Source organism: Neofelis nebulosa, chromosome 17 (genome assembly GCF_028018385.1).
Source record: "Neofelis nebulosa isolate mNeoNeb1 chromosome 17, mNeoNeb1.pri, whole genome shotgun sequence".
Lineage (NCBI taxonomy): Eukaryota > Metazoa > Chordata > Mammalia > Carnivora > Felidae > Neofelis > Neofelis nebulosa.
Window position 1 is genome coordinate 48,491,215 of NC_080798.1, and position 17,898 is coordinate 48,509,112.

At 37.7% G+C, this 17,898-nt stretch overlaps 1 protein-coding gene across 12 annotated transcripts in view; it reads left to right on the forward strand.

Moving 5' to 3' along the window:
- HYDIN (HYDIN axonemal central pair apparatus protein) overlaps positions 1 to 17,898 on the forward strand; it is a 439,740-nt gene that overhangs the window by 96,536 nt on the left and 325,306 nt on the right. For all 12 annotated transcript variants that reach the window (XR_009256078.1, XR_009256079.1, XR_009256080.1 and 9 more), the window contains 3 exons: positions 1,035 to 1,160; positions 10,889 to 11,008; positions 14,338 to 14,472. Coding sequence is in view for 9 of the 12 variants with exons in the window: in XM_058708213.1 (XP_058564196.1) it covers positions 1,035 to 1,160; positions 10,889 to 11,008; positions 14,338 to 14,472 (381 nt within the window). In the remaining 3 variants the exon portion in view is untranslated. The remainder of the gene's footprint in view (positions 1 to 1,034; positions 1,161 to 10,888; positions 11,009 to 14,337; positions 14,473 to 17,898) is intronic.

Sequence of the window (17,898 nt, forward strand, 5' to 3'; positions counted from 1 at the left end):
TAAAGTAACTCCTGACATTTGCTTTTAAGATTTTATTATTTTTATTTAAACTGCAACACAGCTGAAATTTCCTAACATTTTAGTATTCTAATCTGGGTTCCAGTGATTTTAACCCAAGGTGAAATCAATCAACTAAATTGTATAACCTCTGAATGTTTTAAAAAGTCTTGGTATATGCTCAAGCATGATGTTGCTGTCAGTGATCATCATCCCCCCTTGCATATAAAGTAAGCCCTGGAACATTCCAGAACAACAATAAGTAGATAATGGTGGTTGGTCCTGGGTAACTAAACCTTGTTGGGTTATTTAAATGATTTTTATTTAAATAATAGGTTACATCCCCCCCCCCCCCCCATAATATTAGAAAGTGTTAAAGCATTTTGTGTTCCTGTTTGGGTGTGTGACTATGACTGGCTGCTGGTTCTGGCGATGGATGGGCTTCAAGCTCTTTTAAAACAAGGTCTAAATGCGCTCTTGTGATTTCGAAAGAGTTCAAACTCATTCCTAAGCTGTGCAGTCACACTTCCTAGATCCTCCTCATTTCACAAGATTCCTCTTTAACCTGATACAGCAGGATAGTGAAAACACCCACAGGCTTTGTTTGTTTGTTGTAACTGGAGTTGAGAAATAGAAGCATTTCAAATTCCTTAGTTCTGAAGACCAGAAGTGATTTTGGAAGCAGGGTTGTATGTTCAGATGCTCCTTCTGAACATAAATGTTAAACTCTTTAGACATGTTCCTGTGCAATTTCTTGACTCCCCTCCCTCCTCCCAGTTTCTTTTGTGTGATTTCTTAAAAATGACAAAGAAACAGCAACCACATGTCATTTCAAATTACTGTGCAAAGAGCTTAAAAGTCCACAGGTACTTCTCTTGTATTATTTAGTTAATTTAAGTATTTTATAAGGGAACTTAGTGGCATTCCAGAGTTACCCTGAAAGTTGCAAACACAAATTATTCATTACTGGCGCTCATGAAAATACTTTTTCAGTATAACCATTTATGAATCTTCAGCTGTTTTCTTTTAAATTCTAGCTGACACCCTCGGAGTTCCTGAAGGAAATGTCCCTCACCACAGAGCAGAGACTGGCTAATACACGTTTGATGTGCCGACCACAGATCATCGAACTTTTAGATATGGGGGAAACAACACATCAAAAGGTAGCTGCTTTCTGTCATAGTTACCTATGAAGCAGGTCCTGGAATAATGTGCACATTCTAGAACAACAGTAACTAATAGCTATCATTTCTGGGATAAATCCTTATTGGGTTTGTGTATTCATTCATTCATTCATTCATTCATTCATTCAGAGAGTTCAAGCGGGGGAGGGGCAGAGGGAGAGGAAGAGAGAATCCCAAGCAGGCTCCATGTCCAGCATGGAACCTGATGTGGGGCTCAATCTCATGACCCTGAGATCATGACTTGAGCTGAAATCAAGAGTCACATGCTCAACTCATTAAGCAGTCCAGGCACTCCTGTGTTATATGTTCTTTTTCTACCTCTGTTGATCTTGATATCTATGATTTGATATGGAGAGAATTACAATTAATAAGTACAAATAACTTTTGAGGAATCACATTTCTTTCCTAGCTACTTCTGGACACCGTTATTTATAGATTAGTCGTTCCAAGGATTCCAGTACCAAATCCAATTAAGTCATCTTAACACAACAACAAATCCCTTCTTACCTGAGCTGTCATCACTAGAAAGGAAGAAGGCGGAATTGTTTATTAAAGGAGACATTTGTTGTCTCTCCGGCTCACTTCCAATAGCAAATGTATCCTTTTAGTCTCTAAGGGACAGTTATTTTAACCTGTTTCTGTATTTTAATGTAAACTGTATGTTCTAGGCTTTAGGAGCATATGATTATAAGATAAGGTCTTATTCCTACTTTTAAGTTAATTTCTTGAATTATATGCTTTACTTTTTATGTACAGATTATGGTATGAACGTCCATGAGTTTAACTGCTGGAGATCAGCCTCCTCTCAAAGGCTTCCTGGGTATTCCCGAGAGATTTTTCAGAGATCTTTCCCCGGATGAATGAGTCCCCGAGACTCATTTGCTCTTGCTGCAACACCATTGCCTCCCCTGTTTGGGATCTGCACAATATCTGCTCTTCTTCTGAGCGCTGCTAGCTTTAGTTATTGTTTCTTCTCTTCTCTGCCAGCACCCTCTACCTTTGAGGGCAGCGAACAAGGCTTTTCCCAAAGCTGATTCATCATTGTTATTTTCCCATAGCGTGACTGAGACCAGACTATGAATATTTTCCTGTGTGTACTGCTTGTGTGTGTTTTAACATTGTGACCCTGCTATGAAGGATGAGGAAATTAGTATACTTTCCTATATCTCATCATTTCTCCTCTTTCTTCTTTCAAGTCAGTTGGTTATTTTTACTTTATTTTCTGGAGTTTCATTTGTTCTTAGTTGGGTGATAGTCATCCCCTACTAATACCTTCAAGAAGAGCTTATGGAAACTGTATTTCCTTGGTTTTATGTGTTTGACAATATTTGTGTCTTGCCTTTATACCGAACTTCAGATTTGCCTTCTTGGGTCACGTATATTCCTCGTAAGAGCTCTGTGGGCATTTTCCTCACCTTCTGGCTTTAATGGTAAGCAGAAGAAAGATGCATAATGGTATGTAGAGGTGTGATGACGCCGGCTTGATTTATAGAGACTTGAATCTTTTAGCACATATGCCCCAAGATTGTTTATTCTAATTTAATATCCAGTGATTTTATTAGGGTGTGACTAAACTTTTCTTGAGATACTATGTATCTTTAGTTTACTTCTAGAAAGTTTTTCTTGAGTTACCCATTATTTGTTCTTGCCATTTTTGGTTCTTTTTTTTTTTTTTTCTGCTCATTTACATTTCCTTGTTATTATATCCATCAGGGTATCCTCTGTGTCCCTTACTTTGAGTTTTGTGTATGTGTGTTTCTCTTATAATTCACCCTTATGCTTGACTAATTTGACACTTCTGGGTTCTCTCACAGCATTTGACTCAGTGTCTCTTTCTTATACCTTTTTTTTTTTTTAATTTTTTTTAACGTTTATTTATTTTTGGGACAGAGAGAGACAGAGCATGAACGGGGGAGGGGCAGAGAGAGAGGAAGACACAGAATCGGAAGCAGGCTCCAGGCTCTGAGCCATCAGCCCAGAGCCCGACGCGGGGCTCGAAATCACGGACTGCGAGATCATGACCTGAGCCGAAGTCAGACGCTCAACCGACTGAGCCACCCAGGCACCCCTCTTATACCTTTTTATTCACTTGTAGCTCAGATATGATACTCCTTTGGTTTTCTTCCAACTTCACTGGCTGTTTTTGTCTTATTTACTTACTTACTTATTTATTTATTTATTTATTTATTTATTTATTTATTTATTTTGATGGCTTTCCTCTTCCTGGTCGCTAAATGTACTTTTACGACGAGTAGTGAGCTCCCCAGTACTTGCTCCTTCAACTTCTTTCTCTTTCCAACTCATTCTTTAGGTGACTCCTTCTAGGAATAGGCTTTAAATCCTACTTTTTAAATGATTACTTTCATAATTATTTCTTCTGCTATGGCCTATCTTCTGAACTCTGAATCGCATATTCAGCCCAATGAATGATTGGCAGCTCAGACTGAAAATATCTAAGATCTCATGTTTGTGTTATGTTCCTTTCCCGAAGATGTGATCTCTTCTCTTTTGTCTCCTTCCTCTAGTATATAGTACCCCCATTTATCTTTTTCCTCAGGCCAGAAACCTACCTTGGAGTTATCTTGGATTCGTCTCTTTTTCTTGCATCTTATATGAGGTCCAATGACAAATGCTATAACAAATATATATTTTTATATATATATATTTATATATATCTGCTTTCACAAATATATATTTAATCAAACTACTTCTCACCACCTCCACCACCACCCTCCCAGTTCAAGCCACCATCCTATAGACTACTGAAGTAGTCTCCCTGTTTCCATCTCATTGCCCCATCATCAGTTCTGCACAAAGAAGAATTATTTTTTAAAAATGTGAATTAGAACATGTTACTTCCATATCTAAAACCATCCAACAGCTTCCTATTGCCCTCAGAGTTATAAGACTGTGCATCATCTAATCCTACCTACTTCTCTCATAGACCTCGTTTTCTTCCACTCTTCCTGTTTCATTGTCTTCTAGCTATGCTATATCCATCAGCTGCTCTTCGAACATTCAGAGATAATTCCCACCCCAGGGCCTTTGTACTTGCTATTCCTTCTAACTGGAATGTTATTCTCTCAGATCTTTGCATGGCTTGCTTCACATCTCTACTTGGATGACTTTTTCTCAGAGAGGCCATCCCTTGACCACCTCCTGAAGAGAGCCTACATCCTGCATTCACTCTTTCTCCTTGTCCTATTTTAGTTTACTTCATAGCATATCACTGCCTGACCTCATATTATATATTTCTTTATTTCTACTTTTTTTATCCATTTCCCCCAAGAATGTAAGCTTCCTGAGGTCAAGGACTTTGTTGGCTTTGTTCAGTACTATATGCTTAACATATGAAAAATATTGGAAACTCAATTAGTATTTATTGAGTGAACACATGAATTTTTCATCTCTTTGATTGCTTTTTTTTCTTCCCTGCGCTATTATTTGCTTGGTGCTCTCAGATTTTTTCCATTATGTTTTTTGAGTTTATAGTGAAATGGTGTGGCTAATATTTTCATTGCTTCATGGCAACTTTTCTGTTAACTATTCTTCATTTGCCATTTTCTTATTATTTTTGTTCTTGAAGTTTGTATAGATCTTGATTTATCATTATTATTATCATTACCACTCATTTTCAAAAGAAAGAAGGACATTTTTCCTGGACTTGCTATTGCAGGCAGTTACTGTTGAGGCAGGGCCTGGCAGTGTCCCAGACCAGCAGGAATCCTCCACGATTCTCCATGCAGAGTTTTATGAAAGAGGATTGTGTGTTGTGTTTATTTGGAAGAGGACTGAGAAGAAGGAAGGAAGAATGACTGAACTGTGTTAGCCTTTCCTTCTCCCCAGAGTTGTGACTTGTAGGGACCCTTCTGATTCACAGTTTTTCTCTTCTAGCCTGTCTCAGTGACAAGCTGCTTCCTATAAATATGCAGATTTATGTGTAGCCCTAATCAGCCCAGCCTTCCTTACTATTTCCTGGTGCTAGATGACATCCAGGGGATTTCTTGTTGCCCTTCCTATTATTCCAGACAAGGAGTTAGTGGTTTTGCCTATCAGAGTATGTCGTCTGCTTTGATCTGTATTGTGCCAGCCTCACCAGAGATCTGAAGTTGTGGACGTTCTCACTGGGCATCTTCTCTCAACCCTGGTTATTTGTGACAGGAGGGGTGGGGAAGGGAACTCACACTGCCAGTTACAGCCTACACGCAGTCCATCTGGGATTCTAAGTGTCGTTTATGCTGAGATCCGTTGTCTCCTTCTGCACCACAGTGCCTTTGTCATATATCCAGTGATCCATATGCAAGGATCTGTTTCTGGACTTTTCCACGCTATTGGTCAATTTATTCTAATCCACACCACGGCGTTTTAGTTGCTATATATTTGAATATCTATAAATATAACAAGATACTTTGTTCTTTAAAGGTATTTTCTCTTAGGAATTTTCAAAAGTATCTTGGCTACTTTTGGCTCTTTGCATTGCCATATACATTTTAGAATCAATTTATTAATCAGAGAAATTTTGATTGAGATTGCATTGTCTATAAATTAACTTAGGGAGAATTTATATCCTTGTGATATTAATTCTTTTAATCCATGGACATAGTGTATCTCCCGTTTCTTGAAACCTTCTATAATTTCTCTCAGTGAAGTTTGATAGTTTTCCCTATAGAGATCTTTTCATATCTGTTCTATTTTAGTCTCAGGTATTTGGGTGCAATGTTATATTTGGGTGCAATGTTATATAATGTGATTTTCTCTCACTTTAACATTTTTGTTTTATTTATTGAAAGATAACTTCTAATAGTATCTATTTGAAAATTTCCTTTTTAACTCTTGCCACTCTCATTATTAATTGTAATACTTCATCTATGGATTTATTTGGATTGTCTTTGAAAATACTTATTACCTTTGAATAATGGCAGTTTTATTTCTTTCTTTCCCATCTTGAATGTTTACAAATTAATAGATAATTTTTTACAGAAGTTTTAGGCTTATAGAAAAATTGATTGGGAAGTACAGAGAGTTCTCACATGCCCCATTTCCCTACCCTACCACACACATTTGTCCCTATTATTTATATCTTGTATTAGTGTGGTAGTTTTTTTTTGTTTTGTTTTGTTTTTGTTTTTTTGACAGATGTGTAATGACATAGATCTGTCATAACTGTATCATAGAGAATAGCTTCACTGCCCTAAAAATCATGTGTTCAAGTAGCCATCTTTCCCTCCCACCCCCTGAACCATTGATAATCACTTTTCCAGAATGTCATATATCTGAAATCATATAGTATGTATCCTTTTCTGATTGGCTTCTCTCAGCAGTATGTTTTTAAGGTTCCTTTTAATCTTAATTTTTTACATATTTCACCTGCTTCTCTGAATTTACTACTAGGTTTAATAGAATACTGAGTACAAGTTATGATCAAAGGTATCCTGTCTTGCTTCCTAAAGTAAAAGAAAAAAAACCCCAGCATGTTAACATTAAGTGTAATGTTATTATTTTCTTTGTGAGGATCTGGATACTCTCTGTCAGACTGAGGAAGTTACCTGTTTTGCTTTGTGTGCTAGGAGTTTTTTTTTTTTTTTATTGTGAATAGATACTTAATTTTATCAAATGTTTTTCTACATCTATTGAAATGATTGTAATTTCTCCTTTATTCTCGTGTCGAAAATACATTGTAAGTAAAAATTTTATTGAATTTGTGAGTGTGTATGTGGGTGTATTATGAGCACATAGCTTGATGAATTTTCACAAAGTGAGGATACTCATATCACCACCACTCAGATGAAGCAATGTAAGATATAACATTACTGGCATCCTGGAAGCTTTCTTATGTCCTTCTCTGTCATTACCTTTCCCTCTTCTTCAGAAGAACTGCTAATCACAGGTTTATTTTTTCTTTATTCAATCTCATATGAGTGGAATACCACAGTATATACTCTTTAATTTCTGGCTAATTTAACTCAATATATTAAGTTTTGAAGATTTGTGTTGTGCTTAGTAATACATGGTTCATTTTTTTTTTAATTTTTTTTTTCAACGTTTTTTTTTTTTTTTATTTATTTTTGGGACAGAGAGAGACAGAGCATGAACGGGGGAGGGGCAGAGAGAGAGGGAGACACAGAATCGGAAACAGGCTCCAGGCTCCGAGCCATCAGCCCAGAGCCTGACGCGGGGCTCGAACTCACGGACCGGACCGCGAGATCGTGACCTGGCTGAAGTCGGACGCTTAACCGACTGCGCCACCCAGGCGCCCCAATACGTGGTTCATTTTTATCGTTGTATGGTATTCCACCGTATGACTACACCACCAGTTGTTTATCCATTTTACTGTTGATGACCATTTGGCTTTTCCCACATTTTGGATCTTATAAATGATGGTTTTATATACACTCTTGTACATTTCTTTTAGTGCACACGTATGCATTTCTATTGGGCCTACACATAAAAGTGGAATTTCTAGGTGATAGGCTATGCATATGTGTCTCTTTAGTTAGTAACTGCCAGTTTTCTAAAGTGTTTGTACCATCATATTGCCATTAGCTGTGTGTGGGAATTCCAGTTGGAATTGCTAATACTTGCTAATGCTTAACATTGTCAGTTTCTTTAATTGAAATGATTCTTTTGGGAGTGTAGTGTTGTCACGGTGTGGCTTAATTTTCAGTTTCTTGATTTCTAATGAGGTTAAGCAACTTTTCATGTATATTAGCCATCTGGTTATCATCTTTTATAAATTGCATGTTTATGTGCTTTGTCCATTTCTTACTGTTTTGTATAAGTTCATATATCCTGGAGATTAGTCCTTTATCAGTTATGTGTATTACAAATAATCTTCTCCCATTCTTTGGATTTCTTTTTCATTTCTTAAGGGAATCTTTTGATGAACATGTTTCAAATTTCAATATGACTTAATTTACTGGTTTTTAAATTTATGTTTTGTATTTTCTGTGCCCCATTAAAGAACATTTTGCATTCTTCAACATCGTGAAGATATTCCTCTTGGTCTTCTTCTGAAAACATTGTTTTAACCTTTCATATTGAGAGCTTTGATACCCTTGGAATGGTGTATGATAGGGATTAAATTGATATTTTTCATATAGAATATCCAGTTAACGCAACACCGTTCATTGAAGAGAATTTCTCTTCCTCAATTCTTGTTAGTGTTACCTTTGTCATAAATCAAGTGATGATATATTTAAGGATTTGTTTCTGGGCTTTTAAATCTGGTATATTTGTTTTTATGATAAATCTTGTGCTAACATTTCACTATTTTAATTATTGATAAGTAACAGTATATGATATGTAATAATATAATAAATCTTGCTGCCTGATAAAGCAAGCCCTCCTATCTTGTTCTTCAAATGTATCTTGTCTATTCTTGGTCCCTTTGTTTTACATATAAATTTTGTAATCAGCTTTTTAATTTTCAAAAAAATTTTCTACCAGGATTTTTTTTATTGGATTGCATTGAATTTTTAGATCAGTTTGGGGAGTATTTGACATCCTTAAAATATTGTCTTTCAATTCATGAACATGGTATATTACTGTATTTACATAGGTCTTCTTTAATTCCTCTCAGTAATATCTTGTGGCTTTTCTAGTTGAAGGTTTTACACATCTTTCATTGGATTTATTTCTATGTATTTTATGTTTTGGGAGGCTATTAAATCGTATTGTTTATATATTTTATTTCCTAAATGTTCATTGTTAGTACCTAGTAATATAATTGATTTTTATTTGTTGGCCTCATACTCAGTGACCTTGATAAATAATTTATTAATTGTAACTTCTAATAATTTATCTATAAGTTGTTTTGAATTTTCTAAATAAACAATTTTTATTCTTATGACAATTTTGTTTCTCTTTAATGAGCTTCTGTTAAAACAACTTTGAATTTCTGAGTTATACCCAATTTGATCATGATGTGTTATCCTTTTTATATACCGTGAGTTTCAATTTGCTAATGTTTTGTTCCTTTAAAAAAAACTCTATCGTTTCTAAGACTAGCCTATAGTTTTCCTTTCTCCCACCATCTTTCTTAGTTATATGAAAGTTATGCTAACATCATCGAGTTGGGAGACATTAATTTTTTTTCTTTCCTTTAGGAGAGGTCCTATAATATTTGATTTGTATCTTTAAATGTTTGCTAGAATTTGCTTGTAAAGTTATTTGGGCTGGAGTTTTCTCTATGAAAATGTTTTGCTTACAGTTTTAATTTATCTAATGGTTACAGAACTGCTAAAATTTTCTTTGTTTTTGTGCTACTTTTGATAAATTTTATTTTCTTAAGATATGTACTTTTTAATGTACATTTTACCATTTATTGACATACTATCCATTTGTTATCTTTTTACGTAGTTCAGTTTCTGTTGTAATATCCCTATTTTCGTTCTTTATCTTGGCTTATTGTAACTTTTGTCTTATTTTCTTGATCATGCTCATTAGGTATTTTATCAATTTTATCAGTCTTTTTAAAGACTCAACTTTTGGCTTTGTTGATTCTGTAGTATGGTTACTTTCTATTTCATTATTTTTTGCTGTTGTTTTTGTTATGTCGCTTTTTCATTTGTTTGGTCTTTCTTTCTTTCTTTCTTTCTTTCTTTCTTTCTTTCTTTCTTTCTTTCTTTCTTATGTTTGCTATTGCTTTTCTAAATTATTGAGATGGTTGCTTACATCTTCACTTTCCTACCTATACTAAGGTGCCCCAGGGTGCAACTATAAACTCACAGGGCATCATGGGATATTCTAAAATTTTAAGGAAACATGGCAATACTCAAAACCTGTTGGGTACTACACAAGCTAATAGTTTGAGATAATTCATAATTTCAACATTAGATCAGACTGTCTTGTTAGCTTTTCAGTGCCTCCAAGCAGATATTTGTTGATACAGTTTTTCTTGTTATTTTAATAGGGGGATTGATTCAAAGTATTCACCATTGACATAAATGGAAGTTTTGGGTTGGTGTTCTAATTAGCCTATATTTTTTTAACTGAGGACAAAATCTTCTACTTTGTTTTGTATTAAACAAGTTGATGGCAGTGAGAAAGAATGAAGTCTGGCCATTTGTAGCAACATGGATGGAACTGGAGAGTATTATGCTAAGTTAATAAGTCAGGCAAAGGAAGATGGATACCATATGTTTTCACTCTTATGTGGATCCTGAGAAAGTTAACAGAAGACCAGGGCGGGGAGGGAAAGGGGGTTAAAAAGTTACAGAGAGGGAAGGAGGCAAGCCATAAGAGACCCTTAAATACTGAGAACAAACTGAGGGTTGATGGGGGGTGGGGGAGAGGGGAAAGTGGGTGATGGGCATTGAGGAGGGCACCTGTTGGGATGAGCATTCAGAGTTGTATGGAAACCATTTTGACAATAAATTATATATATATATATATATATATATATATATATATACACATATATACACACACACACGTATATTTATATATATATATAAATACATATACATGTATGTATATACACATATATATTAATTATATATATATATACATATATATACATATAATAAACAAGTTGATCACAGTAACTTTACTACTTATAACAATTATTGTTTATAGTAGTTACCCCTTTCTGAGTATTTCCTATGTTTTTAGTGTTAGTATCCATAGGTCTATATAGTATTTTCATATCTTCCCCAGTCATTTCTGCCACTGTGTGACTATATAATGGATTTATTCTTTCAATGCAGTTTTCAGGAATTGACCTGGATCAGGCATTATTCCAGCCCTTTCCATCAGAAATTGTGTTTCAGAACTATACTCCCTGTGAAGTCTATGAAGTTCCACTGGTTTTGAGAAACAATGACAAAGTGAGTATGTTTGCTGAATGTACCTCTCATGGAATATAAAAAGGGATTAAATAAAATGGAATCCTGTAGGATCTTAGATGAATTCTAAGAAAATAGTTGAAAACATGCCCTTTGACTATAAGCTTAATGAAGACAAGACTGGGTTGGTGTGTTCATACATGTTCAGGCCCAAGTCAATGCCCACCAAATGGTCAACTCCCAACATGTGCAGTAACATTTTTTGAGTAAAATATTGGTTAGGGAAATGTCATGAAGTTCTTATGTGTGACTGGTTCAAGACAATTACTCTTCATGCTTACATACTGTGTGTTAGAGCCACCGTTTCCCACAAGAAGGTATAAACTCTACTCATATGAATTGAGGTTGTTCAGCCAAATTATTTATACTTTATAAATTGTATTTAAGAAAAAAAATCTCCAAAAAAAATGGAGTTCCTGTTCCCCTTTTTCTGTCTCCTCCCTTCTACCTCAGATAGCCTTCGGATTTTGTCTATAGATAGTTTTGGACAGCTTCTCCCACTGTCTATACCTTGTCCTTTTCTGGTTGCCACTGAATCTCTTCTCAATCCATATGCCTTTTCTCCCCAAGAGATAAATTAGGGTTTACTTCAAGAAAAAAGTATTAAGTTCCTGAAGATTTCCTGGACATGTAACAATAATGGAAGAAAGAATAATGTGGGAGGTCAGCATGAAGCACAGTTAAAGTGTGAAAAGTAGTCAGATGGGGAGGAAGGCATCTGAGAGATGCTAAACTTCAGATGTGAAGGCAGGTAGGAATACCTCAGGAGTTTGAGAGTGTGGAGACAAAAAGCCTAGCTGTAAGAGAAAAGAAAAAAATAAAGACTATGCAAGAACTTGCAGTTATATTTGGCAGTAACTCATTAAAGGAATCAGTGATGCCTTTCAGAGATCAATGGGGTGATTTAGTGGCAGCAAAGTCAGACTCTGAAGAAAATGGTGTATTTAGTTCTTGGCAGCAGAAGTGTTAGCAAGAGAAGGTCAAGGGACAGAAGTTAAAATGGTAGTCAGAGAGAAGAAAGAGAATCTGAGATGCTCAGGATTAGGCCCCTAGACCTCAAGAAGAGATACTTTACATACACAGTAGGGCTCTCTCTTTTCATGTAGGACTGCCAACCAAGTCACTTTGTTACTTCCACTTCTCTTTTTCCCTTTCACCATGACTTTTTGACTCTTGCTCAGGTATTTTAAGGCTATTAAAGAGAGAGGAGCTAGCCCAAGGGTACTTTGGCCACTCCTGCTCAGCCCTAAATAAGACACGATTCCCAGCAGGCATATACGAGCAAGTAAAGCGTATAGGGCATGTGTCAGTTTTGTCTGCCAGAGGGCACTCACTTCTCATGGGTAACCCAACACCTCTTGGTTAGATGCTGCTGTGCTGTTAGACCTCATGAAAAGAGGGTCCCCCTCCAGGGAAAGTCCAGCTGCCAAAAGCAGATAGATTTCTCTAGCCTAGGAAGGCTTGTTCTTGGGCATGTGACTCTCAGGACCCTTGTACTAGGTGGCTGATAAAAGCCTGTTTCTCTACTTCCTTAGTTCACGGACTCGTAAAGAACTGCTGGGATAGAATTTCTGTGCTGTTCACTATTTATTTGCTTCCTCATTGGCATTGAATGCAAACAACGGAGACCATTTGGTCCTTATTCCTCTATCTCCCACACACACAAGATGAAAGTAAGCTGTGAGCACTCTACAAGCCACAGCGCACTGTACTTGGGATATAATTATTAGCACCCAGACTCTAGAGTCAAACTCATTTGTCTCCCAGCTGCAGACCTTGGGTAAGTCACTTCACTTCTCCGGGCCATGGGAATACTAGTAGTACCCATTTCTTTTTTTTTTTTTTTTTAATTTTTTTTAACGTTTATTTATTATTGAGAGACAGAGAGACACAGAGCATGAGCAGGGGAGGGGCCGAGAGATGGAGAGACACAGAATCCAAGCAGGCTTCAGGCTCTGGGCTGTCAGCACAGAGCCCGACGCGGGGCTCAAACCCACAAACCGCGAGATCATGACCTGAGCCGAAGTCGGACGTTCAACCGACTGAGCCACCCAGGAGCCCCTAATAGTACCCATTTTAATAGGTTGTTTGGAATATTAAATGAGGTGATGCGTGTAAAGTATTCAGCTCAGCACCCGTCACATAGGAAGCACTAAACCAATATTATCGTTATTATTCCTACGGTTGTTGGTGTTTTCCTTTCTAGTTTTTTAAATCCATAATTATGCTCTTACCAAAAGTATTCCCAGCAGCTTAAGTAGTATCATTCTGCACATTGTAAATGACACTGCACATTCCCCTTACCAGCCACTCCTGTTGGGCTCCTATCAGATTTGCACACATCTCTTCCCTGCCTCCTTACTTTCTAGTCTTAAGATCAGCCTTGAGTCTGATCTTCGGCACTTCTTCTTCCCTTGCCCATCTGGATTTCAGTTTTGAGAGATTGTGGGGGTTTTGTTCTCATTTTTCCCATGAGACTTCTCAGTCATACTTAACTGTATTCACTTTCTTTTGCTCCCTTCAAGTCTTAAAAAAAAAGTCATCCCTTTCCTTGTGTCCCTAGAACCTCTAGGTTCTCCTCACATTTATATTTGCTTTATTGCTTAGACTGTCTTTGTTAAACAGAGAAGCATACCGTGGGCGAGGCAAGTAGAGCCGAGGAGGACTTGAAGAGAATGAAACTGTCTGAAGCCACTCTGACCCTGGCCTGGGGACCCTGTGCTGCTTGCTCTTTGTTCTTGTGCACAGTGGTGTCTACTTAGGACAGCCCCCAAGAGGGAAGGTGGAGTGAGGCTGGGACTGGGCGAAGCTATCGCACTTAAGGAAAAGTGTCTTGTTCTCCTTCTGTAGAATGGGAGTCATAATGAAGCTCAGGGTTATTGAGAGGATTAAGCGGCTCATCGTGTACGGCTCATGGTGGATGGTCCATAGCAGGACAGCAGTAAATGTGATTTCTTCTCCCAGAGCAGTCCTCAAATGATGGGAAATCGAGCTGATCTCTACCATGTGGGTGGGGTTTTAGCTGACCACGAGGTTCTTCTTCAAAGATAGTCCCATTTAAATGAGAAAATGAACAAAGGCTTGCAGTAATGGTAACAGTGAATAATAATTAAAAAAAAAATAAAGCTCAGATGCACTGAATGAGTCATCTCGTCTCACATTTGAGGAGACAGAAGTTAAGCCTTGACCTAGGTCGAGTGGCTGGTAAGTAGTAGATGGAGATTTCCTGGTGGACTACAAAGCCTGTGCTTTTGCTTTTGCTTTTGCTTTTTCACGGGCAGAGTGGCCACCGTGGTGTGTTTTTCTTGCAGATTCCAAGGATGGTGAAAGTTGTTGAGGAAAGTTCACCTTACTTTAAAGTAATCAGCCCCAAAGACATTGGCCACAAAGTAGCTCCAGGAGTGCCGTCCATATTCCGAATCCTCTTCACTCCGGAGGAGAACAAGGTAAGAAAGTGGTTGTGTACTTGCCGTTAGCAGTTGGCAATTCCGAACATTCCTGGAGGCGTTGGTAGTATTGCCGTGAGTGGTATTGGTTGCGGTGTTGGTGGTTGTGTTGCTGATGGTGTTGGTGGTGTTGAGGGTGGTGGTGTTGGTGGTGGTGGTTAGAGTGGTGGTCAGGGTGGCTGAGAGGAGGGGATAGTGCACCCCTGGGGATGAGAGAAGAATCATCAACCAGAGCTGAGGGCTTACATGAGCTGTCAGCAGCCAGGGTATAAAGAAGGGTGATCCTTCTGGGTACTCTGCCAACCCCCTCCCCTACCTCAGCATATTTATATTTGAGTATCAGCCACAGGGTCACCAAAAAGGAACCAGTGTGCTCCAGATGCAGTGAGCCAAGGCAAAGCATAAAGATTATGGCTTATTGGAAGTTTAGGATCGTAGTTAGTTTCATCCCTCCTCCCTGGATTCTAACTAGTTCAGGAAAGAGACCCAAGATCCAAATATTGATCACAGTATTAGTCTCATTAATGGCAAAGAATGTGGCCAGTACCTGAGGCCTGGACAGGGCATCCTCCTCCCCAGTGACTGGCAAATAAGTGGCCCTGAAGGGCTGACACATGGATAGCTCCACCCGAGCTTGAGTGGGGCAGCTGCAGCTGAGAGCGGAGACCTGCCTGGTCTGCTTAGCCCTGTCCGCACCTAGGCCTCTAGAAAGAGCCTGAGTTCAAAAAGAGGCCTTTTCCCTGCAGTACCATTCCAGCTGTGGGGGAGCCAGTCCATCCCCAAACCCTTCTCAGTTATAGAAATTCCAGTTCCTCCTGGAAGGAAGGACCAGCTACGGGAGACTGAGACTAGAGGCTTCCTCCCCAGCCCTTTTCCAGGAGTGCAAAATTGTGGGTTGAGTTTTCTTCTCTATGGGCCAAAGTAGGGACTTGTGCAGAGGAGGAAAGGAGTTTTACCAGCAAAACCAAAGGAGTCGGGTTGAAAAACAAGACTCAAATAAGCATGACAAAATGTCAGGTTATTATATAGTGTTAATGGTGTGTGTGCTTATCTGTATTGTGCTGTTAGGGTTGGAAGCAAAACATGATAGAGACAGAAAGTACTAGCTTTGAATCCCTGCTTCTTCATCACTCATACAAGTCAGCTGCTGTTAATGCCATTACTAGTGTCCCTGCTACTATTGCTGCTCTTTCTACTTTTCTGGAGAGCAGGAGTAGAGAATATAATGTGGCCTGCCACTCATGTATCACTGTAGTGAGTGGTTAGAAATTCTATTAGAATGATGCTGCTGTTATTATTTTTTGACTTTGTGGTAATACTATTTATTTCTCAGGTTGTGCTTATTATGGACATGTAATTTTGCTTGGGGTACTATTGAAATGAATGAAAAGATAAAAGTTCCAGAAGTTGTGGTGGTGGTGGGCAGGGGCGTTGATGTTGCTGTTATTTTGTTATATGTTATCAAAGTCCTTTTTTTTTTTTCCTTGAGTGTCTGTATCTGAATACTGTCTGTGAAGAGAATGGTGTCTGGATTAAGTTTGGGTATGAAATTCCTACACTGTCATTTCAGTAGAAAGATGATTAGAAGCCTCTGTGCAGCTTGAAAAATAGAAATAGAAAGTTTGTTCTATTTGCTGAATTGGATTTCCTTATTTTTTTTCCTGTGATGGAGAAAAAATGTCTTCTGTTGGATAACTACCTGTAGGTATTATGGCTGGGAAATGGACACATGGAACTTTCTTAGGAGGTAGAATGTTCTATATTGTGATAAGTGTGTGGGGTATACGGATTAATTCATTTGTTAAAATTATACTTTTAATACTTATGCCTTCTACTATATCTAAATTTTACCTTAAAAACTATACAGTAAAATAATAACAATGGAAGGGGGAAGAAAACATTGGGTTGAGGTATAGGTGAAGCCAGAATGGCAGAGTGTTAATATTTGTTGAATCTGGGTGGTGGGTACATGGGGTTTGTTACACTCATTTGTTTTCTTTGCGTATGTTTAAAACTTTCCCTAATCAAAAGCTAAAAGTAAAGAGAAAGATTTTATTACTGCTTATGTATACAGCAAATAAATAGTTGAAATGTATCTTAGGTATGTTTGTATTTATTATATAAATATGAAATGCTAACATTCCTATTGAGGGTTATTACTTTGTTATATTTTGTGGTGGCTTACCTTAATCTGGCTTTTTTATTCCCTCTTAACCTTTCCATTTCACCAACACTGTCTGTCTGTTGGGAAACCCCTAATTTAAAAAAATTAAGTTGTTGTTTGTTTTACTGTTTCTTCTAAGGATTTGAAAGTTCTTAACAGCTACATGCATGTATGAGGAGACACAGAGTGAGAATCTTGGTGACCTATGAGAAATTTAAGTATTCAACTTTGGGTACATTAAGATTTTGTGTTGGATTTGGACTCTAAGCTATAATTTACATAATATGGTTTTCTAGAACATAGTGATTTCTCCTTTTGCTGACTGCCTTAGACTGATGGTGAGAATTTGGGGAAGCCCCTGCTGCTAGTTTTGGTCCCCCTTTCCTGCAAAGGTCCTGTTATACTTGCACCATCAGCAGGGCCCTACTCTCAGTAGTTTTTTTCAGTCGTCTGGGCATCTGCATTTGCTCACTGTTGGAAAGCCATCAGGGCCATGCACAGAATGACCAGCTAGGATTACCCATGCTGCCTTTAGTGCTGTTCCAGAATGTGGCAGAGGACTCAGATTTATTTTAGGAAAAATAGAAGTCAGTCTTTTCACTGTGTCACTTTTTCTTCAGTTGGCTAAATTGATAGCCAACGTACGTATGTATTTCTCTTCTTTATCCCCTGCTGATCTGAGCATACTCCATTCTCATTTACCCTCCTCACATCTGGAGGGTGAGATATGTAAATTGCAGCATGCCACAGTTTAATAAGCCAGTCCCCTTTCAATTGGATTTTCAGCACCCATGTATATTAGCATGTCGAAGATGATAATGTAATTTACATTTTTTCCTGTCATCTTTTAATCTGGCTTCCTGGGGATTTAACTTGTTAAGAATGCCAAGTGCCCAGATAACAGGTGCAGCAGGTTCACTTTGGCTTTCCGTATCTCTTCTTGTCACACAGACTTTTAAAAAAAAATGATAAGATATGTTATTAATTTAATAATCTTAGTGTATGTCAATGTGGTAGAAATAGAATAGTCAGTGTTATCATAACACTATAAAATTCTGGAGCCTGGCACTTTTCTTGACCTCTTAAATTTGTATCTTTACTATTAAAGGGAGAATGAAAAGTACTAGGCTTTTGTAGGAAAGCAAAACCGGGTACTTTCTTGGACTTATGAAAGCATTTGTTTACTATAGAATTGCCATATGGAAATGACTGCGGTAGTTTGAAGAGCAATTTTATTGCTCAGTTACGTTTTAAGGAAATAA